Source organism: Drosophila yakuba, chromosome X (assembly GCF_016746365.2).
Source record: "Drosophila yakuba strain Tai18E2 chromosome X, Prin_Dyak_Tai18E2_2.1, whole genome shotgun sequence".
NCBI classification, from domain to species: Eukaryota; Metazoa; Arthropoda; class Insecta; order Diptera; family Drosophilidae; genus Drosophila; species Drosophila yakuba.
In genome coordinates this window covers 10,398,165-10,421,927 of record NC_052526.2, presented here as the reverse complement: position 1 = coordinate 10,421,927, position 23,763 = coordinate 10,398,165, and the positions used below count along the sequence as shown (strand labels likewise).

Here is a 23,763-nt window from a genome sequence, read left to right as displayed (position 1 = left end):
AAGCTTTGTTGATAGTGTCCATGGCACTTCTGTCATTTGATTTTCTTCTTCACTGGATTCTTTAAATGAACTGCTTTCTTCTGTTGTGGATTGAGGTAAAGAAGTTAAAAATTCCGTTGTTTCCTCTTGAATTGTTTGAATTTCTGCACTCGAAACAGCAGGTAAACTATTTGCCATTGTACTTGATTGAAAAGGAGATATCGATAGTGTCCTTGTATCTTCTTTAGATATTCTGTTTTTATCTTCACTTTGACTTGAAAATATACTTTCAGTTTGTGTACTTGATTGAGGAAGCTTTGTTGATAGTGTCCATGGCACTTCTGTCATTTGATTTTCTTCTTCACTGGATTCTTGAAATGAACTGCTTTCTTCTGTTGTAGATTGAGGTAAAGGAGTTAAAAATTCCGTTGTTTCGTCTTTAATTGTTTGATCTTCTGCACTCGAAACTGTGGGAAAACTATTTGCCATTGTACTTGATTGAAAATTAGATATCGATAGTGTCCTTGTATCTTCTTCAGATGTTCTATCTTCATCTACACTTTGACTTGAAAATATACTTTCAGTTTGTGTACTTGATTGAGAAAGCTTTGTTGATAGTGTCCATGGAACTTCTGTCATTTGATTTTCTTCTTCACTGGATTCTTGAAATGAACTGCTTTCTTCTGTTGTGGATTGAGGTAAAGGAGTTAAAAATTCCGTTGTTTCCTCTTGAATTGTTTGAGTTTCTGCACTCGGAACAGTAGGTAAACTATTTGCCATTGTACTTGATTGAAAAGGAGATATCGATAGTGTCCTTGTATCTTCTTCAGATGTTCTATCTTCATCTACACTTTGACTTGAAAATATACTTTTAGTTTGAGTACTTGATTGAGGAAGCTTTGTTGATAGTGTCCATGGCACTTCTGTCATTTGATTTTCTTCTTCACTGGATTCTTTAAGTGAACTGCTTTCTTCTGTTGTGGATTGAGGTAAAGAAGTTAAAAATTCCGTTGTTTCCTCTTTAATTGTTTGAATTTCTGCACTCGGAACAGTAGGTAAACTATTTGCCATTGTACTTGATTGAAAAGGAGATATCGATAGTGTCCTTGTATCTTCTTCAGATGTTCTATCTTCATCTACACTTTGACTTGAAAATATACTTTCAGTTTGTGTACTTGGTTGAGAAAGCTTTGTTGATAGAGTCCATGGCCCTTCTGTCATTTGATTTTCTTCTTCACTGGATTCTTGAAATGAACTGCTTTCTTCTGTTGTGGATTGAGGTAAAGGATTTAAAAATTCCGTTGTTTCCTCTTGAATTGTTTGAATTTCTGCACTCGGAACAGTAGGTAAACTATTTGCCATTGTACTTGATTGAAAAGGAGATATCGATAGTGTCCTTGTTTCTTCTTCAGATGTTCTATCTTTATTTACACTTTGACTTGAAAATATTCTTTCAGTTTGTGTACTTGATGGAAGAAGCTTTGTTGATAGTGTCCATGGCACTTCTGTCATTTGATTTTCTTCTTCACTGGATTCTTGAAATGAACTGCTTTCTTCTGTTGTGGATTGAGGTAAAGAAGTTAAAAATTCCGTTGTTTCCTCTTGAATTGTTTGAATTTCTGCACTCGAAACAGTAGGTAAACTATTTGCCATTGTACTTGATTGAAAAGGAGATATCGATAGTGTCCTTGTATCTTCTTCAGATGTTCTATCTTCATCTACACTTTGACTTGAAAATATACTTTCAGTTTGTGTACTTGATTGAGGAAGCTTTGTTGATAGTGTCCATGGCACTTCTGTCATTTGATTTTCTTCTTCACTGGATTCTTGAAATGAACTGCTTTCTTCTGTTGTGGATTGAGGTAAAGAAGTTAAAAATTCCGTTGTTTCCTCTTGAATTGTTTGAATTTCTGCACTCGAAACAGTAGGTAAACTATTTGCCATTGTACTTGATTGAAAAGGAAATATCGATAGTGTCCTTGTATCTTCTTCAGATGTTCTATCTTTATCTACACTTTTACTTGAAAATATACTTTCAGTTTGTGTACTTGATTGAGGAAGCTTTGTTGATAGTGTCCATGGCACTTCTGTCATTTGATTTTCTTCTTCACTGGATTCTTGAAATGAACTGCTTTCTTCTGTTGTGGATTGAGGTAAAGAAGTTAAAAATTCCGTTGTTTCCTCTTGAATTTCTGCACTCGAAACAGTAGGTAAACTATTTGCCATTGTACTTGATTGAAAAGGAGATATCGATAGTGTCCTTGTATCTTCTTCAGATGTTCTATCTTTATCTACACTTTTACTTGAAAATATACTTTCAGTTTGTGTACTTGATTGAGGAAGCTTTGTTGATAGTGTCCATGGCACTTCTGTCATTTGATTTTCTTCTTCACTGGATTCTTGAAATGAACTGCTTTCTTCTGTTGTGGATTGAGGTAAAGAAGTTAAAAATTCCGTTGTTTCCTCTTGAATTGTTTGAATTTCTGCACTCGAAACAGTAGGTAAACTATTTGCCATTGTACTTGATTGAAAAGGAGATATCGATAGTGTCCTTGTATCTTCTTCAGATGTTCTATCTTTATCTACACTTTTACTTGAAAATATACTTTCAGTTTGTGTACTTGATTGAGAAAGCTTTGTTGATAGTGTCCATGGCACTTCTGTCATTTGATTTTCTTCTTCACTGGATTCTTGAAATGAACTGCTTTCTTCTGTTGTGGATTGAGGTAAAGAAGTTAAAAATTCCGTTGTTTCCTCTTGAATTGTTTGAATTTCTGCACTCGAAACAGTAGGTAAACTATTTGCCATTGTACTTGATTGAAAAGGAAATATCGATAGTGTCCTTGTATCTTCTTCAGATGTTCTATCTTTATCTACACTTTTACTTGAAAATATACTTTCAGTTTGTGTACTTGATTGAGGAAGCTTTGTTGATAGTGTCCATGGCACTTCTGTCATTTGATTTTCTTCTTCACTGGATTCTTGAAATGAACTGCTTTCTTCTGTTGTGGATTGAGGTAAAGAAGTTAAAAATTCCGTTGTTTCCTCTTGAATCGTTTGAATTGCTGCACTCGAAACAGTAGGTAAACTATTTGCCATTGTACTTGATTGAAAAGGAGATATCGATAGTGTCCTTGTATCTTCTTCAGATGTTCTATCTTTATCTACACTTTTACTTGAAAATATACTTTCAGTTTGTGTACTTGATTGAGGAAGCTTTGTTGATAGTGTCCATGGCACTTCTGTCATTTGATTTTCTTCTTCACTGGATTCTTGAAATGAACTGCTTTCTTCTGTTGTGGATTGGGGTAAAGGAGTTAAAAATTCCGTTGTTTCCTCTTTAATTGTTTCAATTTCTGCACTCGAAACAGTAGGTAAACTATTTGCCATTGTACTTGATTGAAAAGGAGATATCGATAGTGTCCTTGTATCTTCTTTAGATATTCTGTTTTTATCTTCACTTTGACTTGAAAATATACTTTCAGTTTGTGTACTTGATTGAGGAAGCTTTGTTGATAGTGTCCATGGCACTTCTGTCATTTGATTTTCTTCTTCACTGGATTCTTGAAATGAACTGCTTTTTTCTGTTGTAGATTGAGGTAAAGGAGTTAAAAATTCCGTTGTTTCGTCTTTAATTGTTTGATCTTCTGCACTCGAAACTGTGGGAAAACTATTTGCCATTGTACTTGATTGAATATTAGATATCGATAGTGTCCTTGTATCTTCTTCAGATGTTCTATCTTCATCTACACTTTGACTTGAAAATATACTTTCAGTTTGTGTACTTGATTGAGAAAGCTTTGTTGATAGTGTCCATGGCACTTCTGTCATTTGATTTTCTTTTTCACTGGATTCTTGAAATGAACTGCTTTCTTCTGTTGTGGATTGAGGTAAAGGAGTTAAAAATTCCGTTGTTTCCTCTTGAATTGTTTGAATTTCTGCACTCGGAACAGTAGGTAAACTATTTGCCATTGTACTTGATTGAAAAGGGTATATCGATAGTGTCCTTGTATCTTCTTCAGATGTTATATCTTCATATACACTTTGACTTGAAAATATACTTTTAGTTTGAGTACTTGTTTGAGGCAGCTTTGTTGATAGTGTCCATGGCACTTCTGTCATTTGATTTTCTTCATTACTGGATTCTTGAAATGAACTGCTTTCTTCTGTTGTGGATTGAGGTAAAGGAGTTAAAAATTCCGTTGTTTCCTCTTGAATTGTTTGATCTTCTGCACTCGAAACAGTAGGTAAACTATTTGTCATTGTACTTGATTGAAAAGGAGATATCGATAGTGTCCTTGAGTCTTCTTTAGATGTTCTATCTTTATCTACACTTTGACTTGAAAATATACTTTCAGTTTGTGTACTTGATTGAGGAAGCTTTGTTGATAGTGTCCATGGCACTTCTGTCATTTGATTTACTTCTTCACTGGATTCTTGAAATGAACTGCTTTCTTCTGTTGTGGATTGAGTTAAAGGAGTTAAAAATTCCGTTGTTTCCTCTTGGTTTGTTTGATCTTCTGCACTCGAAACTGTAGACAAACTATTTGCCATTGTACTTGATTGAAAAGGAGATATCGATAGTGTCCTTGTATCTTCTTCAGATGGTCTAAATTTATCTACACTTTGACTTGAAAATATACTTTCAGCTTGTGTACTTGATTGAGGAAGCTTTGTTGATAGTGTCCATGGCACTTCTGTCATTTGATTTTCTTCTACACTGGATTCTTGAAATGAACTGCTTTCTTCTGTTGTGGATTGAGGTAAAGAAGTTAAAAATTCCGTTGTTTCCTCTTGAATCGTTTGAATTGCTGCACTCGAAACAGTAGGTAAACTATTTGCCATTGTACTTGATTGAAAAGGAGATATCGATAGTGTCCTTGTATCTTCTTCAGATGTTCTATCTTTATCTACACCTTGACTTGAAAATATACTTTCAGTTTGTGTACTTGTTTGAGGAAGCTTTGTTGATAGTGTCCATGGCACTTCTGTCATTTGATTTTCTTCTTCACTGGATTCTTGAAATGAACTGCTTTCTTCTGTTGTGGATTTAGGTAAAGAAGTTAAAAATTCCGTTGTTTCCTCTTGAATTGTTTGAATTGCTATACTCGAAACAGTAGGTAAACTATTTGCCATTGTACTTGATTGAAAAGAAGATATAGATAGTGTCCTTGTATCTTCTTCAGATGTTCTATCTTTATCTACACTTTGACTTGAAAATATACTTTCAGTTTGTGTACTTGTTTGAGGAAGCTTTGTTGATAGTGTCCATGGCACTTCTGTCATTTGATTTTCTTCTTCACTGGATTCTTGAAATGAACTGCTTTCTTCTGTTGTGGATTGAGTTAAAGGAGTTAAAAATTCCGTTGTTTCCTCTTGGTTTGTTTGATCTTCTGCACTCGAAACTGTAGACAAACTATTTGCCATTGTACTTGATTGAAAAGGAGATATCGATAGTGTCCTTGTATCTTCTTCAGATGTTCTATCTTTATCTACACTTTGACTTGAAAATATACTTTCAATTTGTGTACTTGATTGAGGAAGCTTAGTTGATAGTGTCCATGGCACTTCTGTCATTTCCTTTTCTTCTTTACTGGATTCTTGAAATGAACTGCTTTCTTCTGTTGTGGATTGAGGTAAAGAAGTTAAAAATTCCGTTGTTTCCTCTTGAATTGTTTGATCTTCTGCCCTCGAAACTGTGGGAAAACTATTTGCCATTGTACTTGATTGAAAAGGAGATATCGATAGTGTCCTTGTATCTTTTTCAGATGTTCTATCTTTATCTACACTTTGACTTGAAAATATACTTTCAGCTTGTGTACTTGATTGAGGAAGCTTTGTTAATAGTGTCCATGGCACTTCTGTCATTTGATTTTCTTCTACACTGGATTCTTGAAATGAACTGCTTTCTTCTGTTGTGGATTGAGGTAAAGAAGTTAAAAATTCCGTTGTTTCCTCTTGAATCGTTTGAATTGCTGCACTCGAAACAGTAGGTAAACTATTTGCCATTGTACTTGATTGAAAAGGAGATATCGATAGTGTCCTTGTATATTCTTCAGATGTTCTATCTTTATCTACACTTTGACTTGAAAATATACTTTCAGTTTGTGTACTTGTTTGAGGAAGCTTTGTTGATAGTGTCCATGGCACTTCTGTCATTTGATTTTCTTCTTCACTGGATTCTTGAAATGAACTGCTTTCTTCTGTTGTGGATTGAGGTAAAGGAGTTAAAAATTCCGTTGTTTCCTCTTGGTTTGTTTGATCTTCTGCACTCGAAACTGTAGACAAACTATTTGCCATTGTACTTGATTGAAAAGGAGATATCGATAGTGTCCTTGTATCTTCTTCAGATGTTCTATCTTTATCTACACTTTGACTTGAAAATATACTTTCAATTTGTGTACTTGATTGAGGAAGCTTAGTTGATAGTGTCCATGGCACTTCTGTCATTTCCTTTTCTTCTTTACTGGATTCTTGAAATGAACTGCTTTCTTCTGTTGTGGATTGAGTTAAAGGAGTTAAAAATTCCGTTGTTTCCTCTTGGTTTGTTTGATCTTCTGCACTCGAAACTGTAGACAAACTATTTGCCATTGTACTTGATTGAAAAGGAGATATCGATAGTGTCCTTGTATCTTCTTCAGATGTTCTATCTTTATCTACACTTTGACTTGAAAATATACTTTCAATTTGTGTACTTGATTGAGGAAGCTTAGTTGATAGTGTCCATGGCACTTCTGTCATTTCCTTTTCTTCTTTACTGGATTCTTGAAATGAACTGCTTTCTTCTGTTGTGGATTGAGGTAAAGAAGTTAAAAATTCCGTTGTTTCCTCTTGAATTGTTTGATCTTCTGCCCTCGAAACTGTGGGAAAACTATTTGCCATTGTACTTGATTGAAAAGGAGATATCGATAGTGTCCTTGTATCTTTTTCAGATGTTCTATCTTTATCTACACTTTGACTTGAAAATATACTTTCAGCTTGTGTACTTGATTGAGGAAGCTTTGTTAATAGTGTCCATGGCACTTCTGTCATTTGATTTTCTTCTTCACTGGATTCTTGAAATGAACTGCTTTCTTCTGTTGTGGATTGAGGTAAAGAAGTTAAAAATTCCGTTGTTTCCTCTTGAATCGTTTGAATTGCTGCACTCGAAACAGTAGGTAAACTATTTGCCATTGTACTTGATTGAAAAGGAGATATCGATAGTGTCCTTGTATATTCTTCAGATGTTCTATCTTTATCTACACTTTGACTTGAAAATATACTTTCAGTTTGTGTACTTGTTTGAGGAAGCTTTGTTGATAGTGTCCATGGCACTTCTGTCATTTGATTTTCTTCTTCATTGGATTCTTGAAATGAACTGCTTTCTTCTGTTGTGGATTGAGGTAAAGGAGTTAAAAATTCCGTTGTTTCCTCTTGGTTTGTTTGATCTTCTGCACTCGAAACTGTAGACAAACTATTTGCCATTGTACTTGATTGAAAAGGAGATATCGATAGTGTCCTTGTATCTTCTTCAGATGTTCTATCTTTATCTACACTTTGACTTGAAAATATACTTTCAATTTGTGTACTTGATTGAGGAAGCTTAGTTGATAGTGTCCATGGCACTTCTGTCATTTCCTTTTCTTCTTTACTGGATTCTTGAAATGAACTGCTTTCTTCTGTTGTGGATTGAGGTAAAGAAGTTAAAAATTCCGTTGTTTCCTCTTGAATTGTTTGATCTTCTGCCCTCGAAACTGTGGGAAAACTATTTGCCATTGTACTTGATTGAAAAGGAGATATCGATAGTGTCCTTGTATCTTTTTCAGATGTTCTATCTTTATCTACACTTTGACTTGAAAATATACTTTCAGCTTGTGTACTTGATTGAGGAAGCTTTGTTAATAGTGTCCATGGCACTTCTGTCATTTGATTTTCTTCTACACTGGATTCTTGAAATGAACTGCTTTCTTCTGTTGTGGATTGAGGTAAAGAAGTTAAAAATTCCGTTGTTTCCTCTTGAATCGTTTGAATTGCTGCACTCGAAACAGTAGGTAAACTATTTGCCATTGTACTTGATTGAAAAGGAGATATCGATAGTGTCCTTGTATATTCTTCAGATGTTCTATCTTTATCTACACTTTGACTTGAAAATATACTTTCAGTTTGTGTACTTGTTTGAGGAAGCTTTGTTGATAGTGTCCATGGCACTTCTGTCATTTGATTTTCTTCTTCACTGGATTCTTGAAATGAACTGCTTTCTTCTGTTGTGGATTGAGGTAAAGGAGTTAAAAATTCCGTTGTTTCCTCTTGGTTTGTTTGATCTTCTGCACTCGAAACTGTAGACAAACTATTTGCCATTGTACTTGATTGAAAAGGAGATATCGATAGTGTCCTTGTATCTTCTTCAGATGTTCTATCTTTATCTACACTTTGACTTGAAAATATACTTTCAATTTGTGTACTTGATTGAGGAAGCTTAGTTGATAGTGTCCATGGCACTTCTGTCATTTCCTTTTCTTCTTTACTGGATTCTTGAAATGAACTGCTTTCTTCTGTTGTGGATTGAGGTAAAGAAGTTAAAAATTCCGTTGTTTCCTCTTGAATTGTTTGATCTTCTGCCCTCGAAACTGTGGGAAAACTATTTGCCATTGTACTTGATTGAAAAGGAGATATCGATAGTGTCCTTGTATCTTTTTCAGATGTTCTATCTTTATCTACACTTTGACTTGAAAATATACTTTCAGCTTGTGTACTTGATTGAGGAAGCTTTGTTAATAGTGTCCATGGCACTTCTGTCATTTGATTTTCTTCTACACTGGATTCTTGAAATGAACTGCTTTCTTCTGTTGTGGATTGAGGTAAAGAAGTTAAAAATTCCGTTGTTTCCTCTTGAATCGTTTGAATTGCTGCACTCGAAACAGTAGGTAAACTATTTGCCATTGTACTTGATTGAAAAGGAGATATCGATAGTGTCCTTGTATATTCTTCAGATGTTCTATCTTTATCTACACTTTGACTTGAAAATATACTTTCAGTTTGTGTACTTGTTTGAGGAAGCTTTGTTGATAGTGTCCATGGCACTTCTGTCATTTGATTTTCTTCTTCACTGGATTCTTGAAATGAACTGCTTTCTTCTGTTGTGGATTGAGGTAAAGGAGTTAAAAATTCCGTTGTTTCCTCTTGGTTTGTTTGATCTTCTGCACTCGAAACTGTAGACAAACTATTTGCCATTGTACTTGATTGAAAAGGAGATATCGATAGTGTCCTTGTATCTTCTTCAGATGTTCTATCTTTATCTACACTTTGACTTGAAAATATACTTTCAGTTTGTGTACTTGATTGAGGAAGCTTTGTTGATAGTGTCCATGGCACTTCTGTCATTTGATTTTCTTCATTACTGGATTCTTGAAATGAACTGCTTTCTTCTGTTGTGGATTGAGGTAAAGAAGTTAAAAATTCCGTTGTTTCCTCTTGAATTGTTTGATCTTCTGCACTCGAAACAGTAGGTAAACTATTTGTCATTGTACTTGATTGAAAAGGAGATATCGATAGTGTCCTTGAGTCTTCTTTAGATGTTCTATCTTTATCTACACTTTGACTTGAAAATATACTTTCAGTTTGTGTATTTGATTGAGGAAGCTTTGTTGATAGTGTCCATGGCACTTCTGTCATTTGATTTTCTTCATCACTGGATTCTTGAAATGAACTGCTTTCTTCTGTTGTGGATTGAGGTAAAGGAGTTAAAAATTCCGTTGTTTCCTCTTGAATTGTTTGATCTTCTGCACTCGAAACTGTGGGAAAACTATTTGCCATTGTACTTGATTGAAAAGGAGATATCGATAGAGTCCTTGTATATTCTTCAGATGTTCTATCTTTATCTACACTTTGACTTGAAAATATACTTTCAGTTTGTGTACTTGATTGAGGAAGCTTTGTTGATAGTGTCCATGGCACTTCTGTCATTTGATTTTCTTCTTCACTGGATTCTTGAAATGAACTGCTTTCTTCTGTTGTGGATTGAGGTAAAGGAGTTAAAAATTCCGTTGTTTCCTCTTGGTTTGTTTGATCTTCTGCACTCGAAACTGTAGACAAACTATTTGCCATTGTACTTGATTGAAAAGGAGATATCGATAGTGTCCTTGTATCTTCTTCAGATGTTCTATCTTTATCTACACTTTGACTTGAAAATATACTTTCAGTTTGTGTACTTGATTGAGGAAGCTTTGTTGATAGTGTCCATGGCACTTCTGTCATTTGATTTTCTTCTTCACTGGATTCTTGAAATGAACTGCTTTCTTCTGTTGTGGATTGAGGTAAAGAAGTTAAAAATTCCGTTGTTTCCTCTTGAATTGTTTGAATTGCTGCACTCGAAACAGTAGGTAAACTATTTGCCATTGTACTTGATTGAAAAGGAGATATCGATAGTGCCCTTGTATCTTCTTTAGATGTTCTATCTTTATCTACACTTTGACTTGAAAATATACTTTCAGTTTGTGTACTTGATTGAGGAAGCTTTGTTGATAGTGTCCATGGCACTTCTGTCATTTGATTTTCTTCTTCACTGGATTCTTGAAATGAACTGCTTTCTTCTGTTGTGGATTGAGGTAAAGAAGTTAAAAATTCCGTTGTTTCCTCTTGAATTGTTTGAATTGCTGCACTCGAAACAGTAGGTAAACTATTTGCTATTGTACTTGATTGAAAAGGAGATATCGATAGTGTCCTTGTATCTTCTTCAGATGTTCTATCTTTATCTACACTTTGACTTGAAAATATACTTTCAGTTTGTGTACTTAATTGAGGAAGCTTTGTTGATAGTGTCCATGGCACTTCTGTCATTTGATTTTCTTCTTCACTGGATTCTTGAAATGAACTGCTTTCTTCTGTTGTGGATTGAGGTAAAGGAGTTAAAAATTCCGTTGTTTCCTCTTGAATTGTTTGATCTTCTGCACTCGAAACTGTAGACAAACTATTTGCCATTGTACTTGATTGAAAAGGAGATATCGATAGTGTCCTTGTATATTCTTCAGATGGTCTAAATTTATCTACACTTTGACTTGAAAATATACTTTCAGCTTGTGTACTTGATTGAGGAAGCTTAGTTGATAGTGTCCATGGCACTTCTGTCATTTGATTTTCTTCTTCACTGGATTCTTGAAATGAACTGCTTTCTTCTGTTGTGGATTGAGGTAAAGAAGTTAAAAATTCCGTTGTTTCCTCTTGAATTGTTTGAATTGCTGCACTCGAAACAGTAGGTAAACTATTTGCCATTGTACTTGATTGAAAAGGAGATATCGATAGTGTCCTTGTATCTTCTTCAGATGTTCTATCTTTATCTACACTTTGACTTGAAAATATACTTTCAGTTTGTGTACTTAATTGAGGAAGCTTTGTTGATAGTGTCCATGGCACTTCTGTCATTTGATTTTCTTCTTCACTGGATTCTTGAAATGAACTGCTTTCTTCTGTTGTGGATTGAGGTAAAGAAGTTAAAAATTCCGTTGTTTCCTCTTGAATTGTTTGAATTGCTGCACTCGAAACAGTAGGTAAACTATTTGCCATTGTACTTGATTGAAAAGGAGATATCGATAGTGTCCTTGTATCTTCTTCAGATGTTCTATCTTTATCTACACTTTGACTTGAAAATATACTTTCAGTTTGTGTACTTAATTGAGGAAGCTTTGTTGATAGTGTCCATGGCACTTCTGTCATTTGATTTTCTTCTTCACTGGATTCTTGAAATGAACTGCTTTCTTCTGTTGTGGATTGAGGTAAAGGAGTTAAAAATTCCGTTGTTTCCTCTTGAATTGTTTGATCTTCTGCACTCGAAACTGTAGACAAACTATTTGCCATTGTACTTGATTGAAAAGGAGATATCGATAGTGTCCTTGTATCTTCTTCAGATGGTCTAAATTTATCTACACTTTGACTTGAAAATATACTTTCAGCTTGTGTACTTGATTGAGGAAGCTTAGTTGATAGTGTCCATGGCACTTCTGTCATTTGATTTTCTTCTTCACTGGATTCTTGAAATGAACTGCTTTCTTCTGTTGTGGATTGAGGTAAAGAAGTTAAAAATTCCGTTGTTTCCTCTTGAATTGTTTGAATTTCTGCACTCGAAACAGTAGGTAAACTATTTGCCATTGTACTTGATTGAAAAGGAGATATTGATAGTGTCCTTGTATCATCTTCAGATGTTCTATCTTTATCTACACTTTGACTTGAAAATATATTTTTAGTTTGTGTACTTGATTGAGGAAGCTTTGTTGATAGTGTCCATGGCACTTCTGTCATTTGATTTTCTTCTTCACTGGATTCTTGAAATGAATTGCTTTCTTCTGTTGTGGATTGAGGTAAAGGAGTTAAAAATTCCGTTGTTTCCTCTTGAATTGTTTGATCTTCTGCACTCGAAACTGTAGACAAACTATTTGCCATTGTACTTGATTGAAAAGGAGATATCGATAGTGTCCTTGTATCTTCTTCAGATGGTCTAAATTTATCTACACTTTGACTTGAAAATATACTTTCAGCTTGTGTACTTGATTGAGGAAGCTTAGTTGATAGTGTCCATGGCACTTCTGTCATTTGATTTTCTTCTTCACTGGATTCTTGAAATGAACTGCTTTCTTCTGTTGTGGATTGAGGTAAAGAAGTTAAAAATTCCGTTGTTTCCTCTTGAATTGTTTGAATTGCTGCACTCGAAACAGTAGGTAAACTATTTGCCATTGTACTTGATTGAAAAGGAGATATCGATAGTGTCCTTGTATCTTCTTCAGATGTTCTATCTTTATCTACACTTTGACTTGAAAATATACTTTCAGTTTGTGTACTTAATTGAGGAAGCTTTGTTGATAGTGTCCATGGCACTTCTGTCATTTGATTTTCTTCTTCACTGGATTCTTGAAATGAACTGCTTTCTTCTGTTGTGGATTGAGGTAAAGGAGTTAAAAATTCCGTTGTTTCCTCTTGAATTGTTTGATCTTCTGCACTCGAAACTGTAGACAAACTATTTGCCATTGTACTTGATTGAAAAGGAGATATCGATAGTGTCCTTGTATCTTCTTCAGATGGTCTAAATTTATCTACACTTTGACTTGAAAATATACTTTCAGCTTGTGTACTTGATTGAGGAAGCTTAGTTGATAGTGTCCATGGCACTTCTGTCATTTGATTTTCTTCTTCACTGGATTCTTGAAATGAACTGCTTTCTTCTGTTGTGGATTGAGGTAAAGAAGTTAAAAATTCCGTTGTTTCCTCTTGAATTGTTTGAATTTCTGCACTCGAAACAGTAGGTAAACTATTTGCCATTGTACTTGATTGAAAAGGAGATATCGATAGTGTCCTTGTATCTTCTTCAGATGTTCTATCTTTATCTACACTTTGACTTGAAAATATACTTTCAGTTTGTGTACTTAATTGAGGAAGCTTTGTTGATAGTGTCCATGGCACTTCTGTCATTTGATTTTCTTCTTCACTGGATTCTTGAAATGAACTGCTTTCTTCTGTTGTGGATTGAGGTAAAGAAGTTAAAAATTCCGTTGTTTCCTCTTGAATTGTTTGAATTGCTGCACTCGAAACAGTAGGTAAACTATTTGCCATTGTACTTGATTGAAAAGGAGATATCGATAGTGTCCTTGTATCTTCTTCAGATGTTCTATCTTTATCTACACTTTGACTTGAAAATATACTTTCAGTTTGTGTACTTAATTGAGGAAGCTTTGTTGATAGTGTCCATGGCACTTCTGTCATTTGATTTTCTTCTTCACTGGATTCTTGAAATGAACTGCTTTCTTCTGTTGTGGATTGAGGTAAAGGAGTTAAAAATTCCGTTGTTTCCTCTTGAATTGTTTGATCTTCTGCACTCGAAACTGTAGACAAACTATTTGCCATTGTACTTGATTGAAAAGGAGATATCGATAGTGTCCTTGTATCTTCTTCAGATGGTCTAAATTTATCTACACTTTGACTTGAAAATATACTTTCAGCTTGTGTACTTGATTGAGGAAGCTTAGTTGATAGTGTCCATGGCACTTCTGTCACTTGATTTTCTTCTTCACTGGATTCTTGAAATGAACTGCTTTCTTCTGTTGTGGATTGAGGTAAAGAAGTTAAAAATTCCGTTGTTTCCTCTTGAATTGTTTGAATTTCTGCACTCGAAACAGTAGGTAAACTATTTACCATTGTACTTGATTGAAAAGGAGATATCGATAGTGTCCTTGTATCTTCTTCAGATGTTCTATCTTTATCTACACTTTGACTTGAAAATATACTTTCAGTTTGTGTACTTGATTGAGGAAGCTTTGTTGATAGTGTCCATGGCACTTCTGTCATTTGATTTTCTTCTTCACTGGATTCTTGAAATGAACTGCTTTCTTCTGTTGTGGATTGAGGTAAAGAAGTTAAAAATTCCGTTGTTTCCTCTTGAATCGTTTGAATTGCTGCACTCGAAACAGTAGGTAAACTATTTGCCATTGTACTTGGTTGAAAAGGAGATATCGATAGTGTCCTTGTATCATCTTCAGATGTTCTATCTTTATCTACACTTTGACTTGAAAATATACTTTCAGTTTGTGTACTTGATTGAGGAAGCTTTGTTGATAGTGTCCATGGCACTTCTGTCACTTGATTTTCTTCTTCACTGGATTCTTGAAATGAACTGCTTTCTTCTGTTGTGGATTGAGGTAAAGAAGTTAAAAATTCCGTTGTTTCCTCTTGAATCGTTAGAATTACTGCACTCGAAACAGTAGGTAAACTATTTGCTATTGTACTTGATTGAAAAGGAGATAACGATAGTGTCCTTGTATCTTCTTCAGATGTTCTATCTTTATCTACACTTTGACTTGAAAATATACTTTCAGTTTGTGTACTTAATTGAGGAAGCTTTGTTGATAGTGTCCATGGCACTTCTGTCATTTGATTTTCTTCTTCACTGGATTCTTGAAATGAACTGCTTTCTTCTGTTGTGGATTGAGGTAAAGAAGTTAAAAATTCCGTTGTTTCCTCTTGAATTGTTTGAATTTCTGCACTCGAAACAGTAGGTAAACTATTTGCCATTGTACTTGATTGAAAAGGAGATATCGATAGTGTCCTTGTATCTTCTTCAGATGTTCTATCTTTATCTACACTTTGACTTGAAAATATACTTTCAGTTTGTGTACTTGATTGAGGAAGCTTTGTTGATAGTGTCCATGGCACTTCTGTCATTTGATTTTCTTCTTCACTGGATTCTTGAAATGAACTGCTTTCTTCTGTTGTGGATTGAGGTAAAGAAGTTAAAAATTCCGTTGTTTCCTCTTGAATCGTTTGAATTGCTGCACTCGAAACAGTAGGTAAACTATTTGCTATTGTACTTGATTGAAAAGGAGATATCGATAGTGTCCTTGTATCTTCTTCAGATGTTCTATCTTTATCTACACTTTGACTTGAAAATATACTTTCAGTTTGTGTACTTAATTGAGGAAGCTTTGTTGATAGTGTCCATGGCACTTCTGTCATTTGATTTTCTTCTTCACTGGATTCTTGAAATGAACTGCTTTCTTCTGTTGTGGATTGAGGTAAAGAAGTTAAAAATTCCGTTGTTTCCCCTTGAATTGTTTGAATTTCTGCACTCAAACCAGTAGGTAAACTATTTGCCATTGTACTTGATTGAAAAGGAGATATCGATAGTGTCCTTGTATCTTCTTCAGATGTTCTATCTTTATCTACACTTTGACTTGAAAATATACTTTCAGTTTGTGTACTTGATTGAGGAAGCTTTGTTGATAGTGTCCATGCCACTTCTGTCATTTGATTTTCTTCTTCACTGGATTCTTGAAATGAACTGCTTTCTTCTTTTGTGGATTGAAGTAAAGAAGTTAAAAATTCCGTTGTTTCCTCTTGAATTGTTTGAATTTCTGCACTCGAAACAGTAGGTAAACTATTTGCCATTGTACTTGATTGAAAAGGAGATATCGATAGTGTCCTTGTATCTTCTTCAGATGTTCTATCTTTATCTACACTTTGACTTGAAAATATACTTTCAGTTTGTGTACTTGTTTGAGGAAGCTTTGTTGATAGTGTCCATGGCACTTCTGTCATTTGATTTACTTCTTCACTGGATTCTTGAAATGAACTGCTTTCTTCTGTTGCGGATTGAAGTAAAGAAGTTACAAATTCCGTTGTTTCCTCTTGAATTGTTTGATCTTCTGCACTCGAAACTGTAGGCAATCTATTTGCCATTGTACTTGATTGAAAAGGAGTTATCGATAGTGTCCTTGTATCTTCTTCAGATGTTCTATCTTTATCTACACTTTGACTTGAAAATATACTTTCAGTTTGTGTACTTGATTGAGGAAGCTTTGTTGATAGTGTCCATGGCATTTCTGTCATTTGATTTTCTTCTTCACTGGATTCTTGAAATGAACTGCTTTCTTCTGTTGTGGATTGAGGTAAAGAAGTTAAAAATTCCGTTGTTTCCTCTTGAATTGTTTGAATTGCTGCACTCGAAACAGTAGGTAAACTATTTGCCATTGTACTTGATTGAAAAGGAGATATCGATAGTGTCCTTGTATCTTCTTCAGATGTTCTATCTTCATCTAGACTTTGACTTGAAAATATACTTTCAGTTTGTGTACTTGATTGAGGAAACTTTGTTGATTCTTGAATTGGACTACTTTTTTCTGTTGTGGATTGAGGTAAAGGTGTTTGGCTTGCTGTTAACATAGATACATCAATAGAAATGGTATCTGTCATACAGTTGCATGTACACGAGTCATTTTCTTGTTCTAATTGACAAGTGCATTCGCAAATATCAGATATTGTTGGCTTACTGCTTGTTATTGGCTCTGTCATTTCCAAGGATGAAAGCTCGGATGGCATTGTGGTTTTATTACCAGTAAGAGGATAGCCTTTAGTTGTGATATATTTATAACTGAAAGGTTCTGAACTGGCCTCTGTTAGTAACGAAGTACCATTTTCTTCCTGTGTTGGGATATTATCTTTCACACTATAGAGTTCTTGATTCGTTTCTGTGGGTAATGTCTGCTCGGATCCACTTACCGAGACTTCTGAACTACTTCCATTTGGGTTGCATTCGCAGATACACGAGTCTTTTCCTGTTTCCAACTGGCAAGTACAACCACAACCACTAAAACTTGATTGTTCAAATTCAAAGTTTGATATTGTACTTAAGAGAGGTAATGACTTTGACTGTTGTTCCTTTTCCTCTAGTGTTAGATGGCCTATTCCTGTGTTTGGTATTCCTTGTAGACTACTTAATGTTGGATGATCTTTGTCTGTGGTTGAAATTTTGACTAGACCACTAAATGCTGCACTTAATGGTGGTACAGATTGCGATTGATTTATCATTTCGTTTTGGGATGTTTCATATTGCCTTGTACTCGAAATTGGTAATGATGTCAATGGACTTGTAGTTTCCTCTTCTGTATTTGTTGTTTTAAGGGTACTTTTATATAAAGAAGGGTTTGAAGAGTACTGAAAATCTTCGCTAGACTTTATTTGGCTTGCTGTTAACATAGATGCATCAATGGAAATGGTATCTGTCATACAGTTGCATGTACACGAGTCATTTTTTTGTTCTAATAGGCAAGTGCATTCGCAAACATTATGTATTGATGGTTTACTGCTTGTTATTGGCTCTATCATTTCCAAGGATGAAAGCTCCGATGGCATTGTGGTTTTATTACCAGTAATAGCATCTACTTTACTTGTGATATGTTCAACACTGGAAGGTTCTGGACTGGCCTCTGTGAGTAACGAAGTATCACTTCCTATCGGTTTTGAGGTATTATCTTTCACACCATGAATATCTTGATTTGTTTCTGTGGGATCTGTGTTCTGATCGGATCCACTGACCGAGACTTCTGAACTACTTCGATTTGGGTTGCATTCGCAGATACACGAGTCTTTTCCCATTTCCAATTGGCAAATACAGTCACAGCCAAGGAAACTTGATTGTTCAATTTGAAAGTTTGATATTGTACTTAAGAGAGGTAAAGACTTTGACTGTTGTTCCTTATCCTCTAGCGTTAAGTGGCTTATTCCTGGAGTCGGTAATTTTGGTAGACCACTAAATACTGTACTTAATGGAGGTACAGATTGCGATTGATTTCCCATGTCGTTTTTGGATGTTTGATATTGTCCTGTACTCGAAATTGGTAATGATGTCAGTGGACTTGTAGTTTTCTCTTCTGATTTTGTTGTTTCAAGGGTACTTTTATATGAAGAAGGGTTTGAAGAGTACTGAAAATCTTCGCTATACTTTATTTGGCTTGCTGTTATTATAGATGCATCAATAGAAATGGTATCTGTCATACAGTTGCATGTACACGAGTCATCTCCTTGTTCCAATAGGCAAGTGCATTCGCAAACATTATGTATTGATGGTTTACTGCTTGTTATTGGCTCTATCATTTCCAAGGATGAAAACTCCGATGGCATTGTGGTTTTATTACCAGTAATAGCATCTCCTTTACTTGTGATATGTTCAACACTGGAAGGTTCTGGACTGGCCTCTGTGAGTAACGAAGTATCACTTCCTATCGGTTTTGAGGTATTATCTTTCCCACCATGAATATCTTGATTTGTTTCTGTGGGTAATGACTGATCGGATCCACTGACCGAGACTTCTGAACTACTTCCAATTGGGTTGCATTCGCAGATACACGAGTCTTTTCCTGTTTCCAACTGGCAAGTACAATCACAGCCAAGGAAACTTGATTGTTCAAATTGAAAGTTGGATATTGTACTTAAGAGAGGTAAAGACTTTGACTGTTGTTCCTTTTCCTCTAGTGTTTGGTGGCTTATTCCTGTGTTTGGTATTTCTTGTAGACTACTTAATGTTGGATGATCTTTGTCTGTGGTTGAAATTTTGGTTAGACCACTAAATGCTGTACTTAATGGTGGTACAGATTGCGATTGATTTTCCATGTCGTTTTGGGATGTTTGATATTGTCCTGTACTCGAAATTGGTAATAATGTCAATAGACTTGTAGTTCTCTGTTTGGTATTTGTATTCTTAAGTGTACTTTTATATGAAGAAGGGTTTGAAGAGTACTGAAAATCTTCGCTAGACTTTATTTGGCTTTCTGTTAACATAGATGCATCAATGGAAATGGTATCTGTCATACAGTTGCATGTACACGAGTCATTTACTTGTTGTAATAGGCAAGTGCATTCGCAAACATTATGTGTTGATGGTTTACTGCTTGTTATTGGATCTATCATTTCCAAGGATGAAAACTCCGATAGCATTGTGGTTTTATTCCCAGTAATAGCATAGTCTCTAGTTGTGATATGTTCAATACTGAAAGGTTCTGGACTGGCCTCTGTAAGTAACGAAGTACCATTTTCTTCCTGTATTGGGATATTATCTTTTACACTATAGAGTTCTTGATTTGTTTCTGTGGGTAATGACTGATCGGATCCACTGACCGAGACTTCTGAACTACTTCCATTTGGGTTGCATTCGCAGATACACGAGTCTTTTCCTATTTCCAATTGGCAAGTACAATCACAGCCAAGGAAACTTGATTGTTCAAATTGAAAGTTTGATATTGTACTTAAGAGAGGTAAAGACTTTGACTGTTGTTCCTTATCCTCTAGCGTTAAGTGGCTTTTTTCTGGGGTCGGTAATTTTGGTAGACCACTAAATACTGTACTCAATGAAGGTACAGATTGCGATTGATATCTCATTTCGTTTTGGGATGTTTGATATTGTCCTGTACTCGAAATTGGTAATAATGTCAATAGACTTGTAGTTTTCTGTTTGGTATTTGTATTCTTAAGTGTACTTTTATAGGAAGAAGGGTTTGAAGAGTACTGAAAATCTTCGCTAGACTTTATTTGGGTTTCTGTTATTATAGATACATCAATGGAAATGGTATCTGTCATACAGTTGCATGTACACGAGTCATTTACTTGTTGTAATAAGCAAGTGCATTCGCAAACAATTTGTGTTGATGGTTTACTGCTTGTTATTGGCTCTATCATTTCCAAGGATGAAAACTCCGATGGCATTGTGGTTTTATTACCAGTAATAGCATCTCCTTTAGTTGTGATATGTTTTGGAGTATTATCTTTCACACTATGGATATTTTGATTTGTTTCTGTGGATAATGACTGATCGGATTCACTGACCGAGACTTCTAAACTACTTCCATTTGGGTTGCATTCGCAGATACACGTGTCTTTTCCTATTTCCAATTGGCAATTACAATCACAACCACTAAAACTTGATTGTTCAATTTGAAAGTTTGATATTGTACTTAAGAGAGGTAATGACTTTGACTGTTGTTCCTTTTCCTCTAGTGTTAGGTGGCTTATTCCTGTGGTCGGTAATTTTGGTAGACCACTGGTTGTACTCAATTGAAGTGGAGATTTTGATACTTTTTCTACGTCGTCTTGCGTTGGGTGTTCTTCGTCTGTGGTTGAAATTTTGATTAGACCACTAAATACGGTACTTAATGGAGGTACAAATTGCGATTGATTTCCCATTTCATTTTGGGATGTTTGATAGGATGTCGATGGATTTGTATTTTTCCCTTTGGTATTTGTATTTTCAAGAGTACTTTTATATGAAGAAAGGTTTGAAGAGTACTGAAAATCTTCGCTAGACTTTATTTGGCTTGCTGTTAACATAGATGCATCAATGGAAATGGTATCTGTCATACAGTTGCATGTACACGAGTCATCTCCTTGTTCCAATAGGCAAGTGCAATCGCAAATATCATATGTTGATGGTTTACTGCTTGTTATTGACTCTATCATTTCCAAGGATGAAAGCTCCGATGGGATTGTGGTTTTATTACCAGTTATAGCATCTCCTTTAGTTGTGATATATTCAATACTGAAATGTTCTGGACTGGCCTCTGTGAGTAAAAAAGTACCACTACCTATCGGTTTTGGGGTATTATCTTTCACACTATGAATATCTTGATTTGTTTCTGTGGGTAATGACTGATCGGATCCACTGACCGAGACTTCTGAACTACTTCCGTTTGGGTTGCATTCGCAGATACACGAGTCTTTTCCTATTTCCAATTGGCATGTACAATCACAGCCAAGGAAACTTGATTGTTCAATTTGAATGTTTGATATTGTACTTAAGAAATGTAAAGACTTTGACGGTTGTTCCTTATCCTCCAGCGTTAAGTGGCTTTTTATTGTGGTAGGTAATTTTGGTAGACCACTAAATACTGTACTCAAAGGAGGTACAGATTGCGATTGATTTATCATTTCGTTTTGGGATGTTTCATATCGCCTTGTACTCGAAATTGGTAATGATGTCAGTGGACTTGTAGTTTTCTCTTCTAAATTTGTTGTTTTGAGGGTACTTTTATATGAAGAAACGTTTGAAGAGTACTGAAAATCTTCGCTAGACTTTATTTGGCTTGCTGTTAACATAGATGCATCAATGGAAATGGTATCTGTCATACAGTTGCATGTACACGAGTAATCTCCATGTTTCAATAGGCAAGTGCATTCGCAAATATCATTCGTTGTTGGTTTACTGCTTGCTCTTGGCTCTATCTCTTCCAACGATGAAAATATCGACGGCAGTGTTGTTTTATTACCAGTTAAACCTTGTCCTTTAGTTGTGACATTCCCAATACTGAAGAGATCTTCTGGACTCGCCTCTGTAAGTAAAGTTGTGCCTTTTGGAACATAATCTTTCATGCTGTGGAGTTCTCGATTTGTTTCTGTGTGTAATAAAATGGTAGATGCACTAGCGGTTGCACTTTTTGACTCATCTGATGTGCTTTCTTTAAGGTTGCATTCACACAAACACGAATCTTTGCCTATTTCCAAATAGCAAGTACAATCGCACATTTTAGGACTGATTGATTTTGTATTAAGCGGAAGTGAAGTTTCTGACTGTTTCATATTTTCTGTTGGATGATCTCTTTCTGTGGTCGACATTGTGGATGGAGCACCTGGCGGTATACCAATCTGGGATGAAGCCTCTAGTTGTTGCTCAGGATGTAGAGGTGTTATTGGACTCATATGATGTATAGCTTTTGATGGTTGCGTCGATTCTGTGCGTGTTAATAGATCTTTGTTCGTCGACTCTGGTAGAAGGTATGAAAGTTTCGTTTCATTCTCCCTATCCAACTGATCTGTTATCAACATTTTTAATGAACTGTCTGTTTCTGCAGTCAAGTTAAGTAGAGATTCCAATCGATTTGTTGATCCTACTGTTGTAATTTGATCCTCCTTTTCTGTATTCGAAAATTGTGATAAGCTGCCTGATACTATACTCGACTTTTGTTTTTCCTCGCGAGTATTTTGATCTTTTTCCGTTGATATTATTGGTTCTGTTTTCGTAGTCGAAAAGTGAAATGAAGAGCCTGACAGTTGATTAATCTGAAGTGGAGTTTCAGATTGTTCCGTTCGCTCAATAGTGGTTTCAATATATTCGGTAGTTGTTGCCTCTGAACATTCTTTACATTTAGAGTTAGTTAGAGCTGAGTTCGGTTTAGGATCACTCCTGAAAGTTGTTGTTTCATATTCATACATAATCATTGTAATTATTTCTGAAAAATAGCCAAACATGATTTTCGTATCATCTAAAATTGGCGACTCAATTGTTGTTGTGACAATTTCACTGTTCGGGTATTTTATACTGGCACTTGGTGATACAAAGTCAGAGCATTCCTCACAATCTTCCTCCGTAGTACTCATTAGCTCAGTTAAATCGGTACAAAATTCGCAGTTGGAATCTGGACTTGTTGTCGTATCGATCGAAGTTCGAGATTTTGTTGTAAATGTCGCATTGCTTGTACTGGGTGGTATTATTGTTGTTGATACAAAATCAGAGCATTCAATACAGATTTCTTCCGAAGAGGGAGATATCTCTGTGCATAGCTCACAGGAAGTGCTGGAAATTTCCGTAGTAACTTTAGGTAAGTTAGATGATTGATTGTTTGTATTAAAAGCCGTAGCATGCTCATTAATTCCAGTGAACGATGACCCGCTTATCGTAGGAGTAGACTCATTCAATATGTTTGAACTTAGAGAAGCACATTCCTCGCATGTTTCCGCAGAATCGAAAACGTTTGTCGTTTCATCTGAGGCTTCAGAGCATAATTCACAAGTTGAAGTTGCGTCCGAAATTGAAAAATTTATTGCTGCACTGATTATTGGAGCTGTTACCATTTCTAACAGCCTTTGGTTTCTGGCATATCTTACTAGATTCTGGGGATTGCTGATGTTTTCTCTTGAAACTATATGGTTTAATTTAGCTTCATTGCTTATGGACATGGTTAAGTTGCTTAAATTGGTCTCATTATGCATTTCCAATAGTTCTTGCGAAGCAAAATTTTGTTTTATGTTATTTTTTATATACTCTAAATTGTCGAATAGTTCGGGTGTTTCGGTTGCCGACAAATATTCAAAGAAATCATCTTTCCTCAGTCTTCTATTTGAAAATCCTTCTTTAGGCGTATTTAATAAGGAAATCCTTCGTCTTTGAATCAATAAAAAAAACTGTAGAATTTTTGAGTTAAGTCGTAGCCTTTGTTTAGCCAGATTGAGCTCCTTTGAATTCCAATATTTCTTAGCAATAATCCTCCATTTTGTACTGCTCAACATTTTTATATCTTTATATTTAATTGAATTATTTTGCACCTTAGAATACAAGTCATGTTATAAAAGTTATCAGTTATCTAAAAATACTTTATTTTACAAAAAACTCACCCTTTGCGAATGACTCTTTATGTAAATATTTCCAAGTAGGTTCCTTGCGCTTAGAAAAGATTCTGTTATGAATTCAAATAAATTGCATCGTCTTAAAGTACTTTTCTTACTTAG

At 35.2% G+C, this 23,763-nt stretch overlaps 1 protein-coding gene across 1 annotated transcript in view; it reads right to left on the bottom strand.

The window, feature by feature from the left end:
• The window catches only part of LOC6524927, a 37,778-nt gene that overhangs the window by 13,143 nt on the left and 872 nt on the right, over positions 1-23,763 (bottom strand). Inside the window, exons 3-8 of the mRNA XM_039373574.2 lie at positions 22,925-23,580; positions 22,272-22,678; positions 21,589-22,145; positions 20,597-20,820; positions 20,304-20,500; positions 5-19,607 (exon numbers count right to left, since the gene is read on the bottom strand). Of these exons, the coding sequence (XP_039229508.2) occupies positions 5-19,607; positions 20,304-20,500; positions 20,597-20,820; positions 21,589-22,145; positions 22,272-22,678; positions 22,925-23,580 (21,644 nt within the window). The remainder of the gene's footprint in view (positions 1-4; positions 19,608-20,303; positions 20,501-20,596; positions 20,821-21,588; positions 22,146-22,271; positions 22,679-22,924; positions 23,581-23,763) is intronic.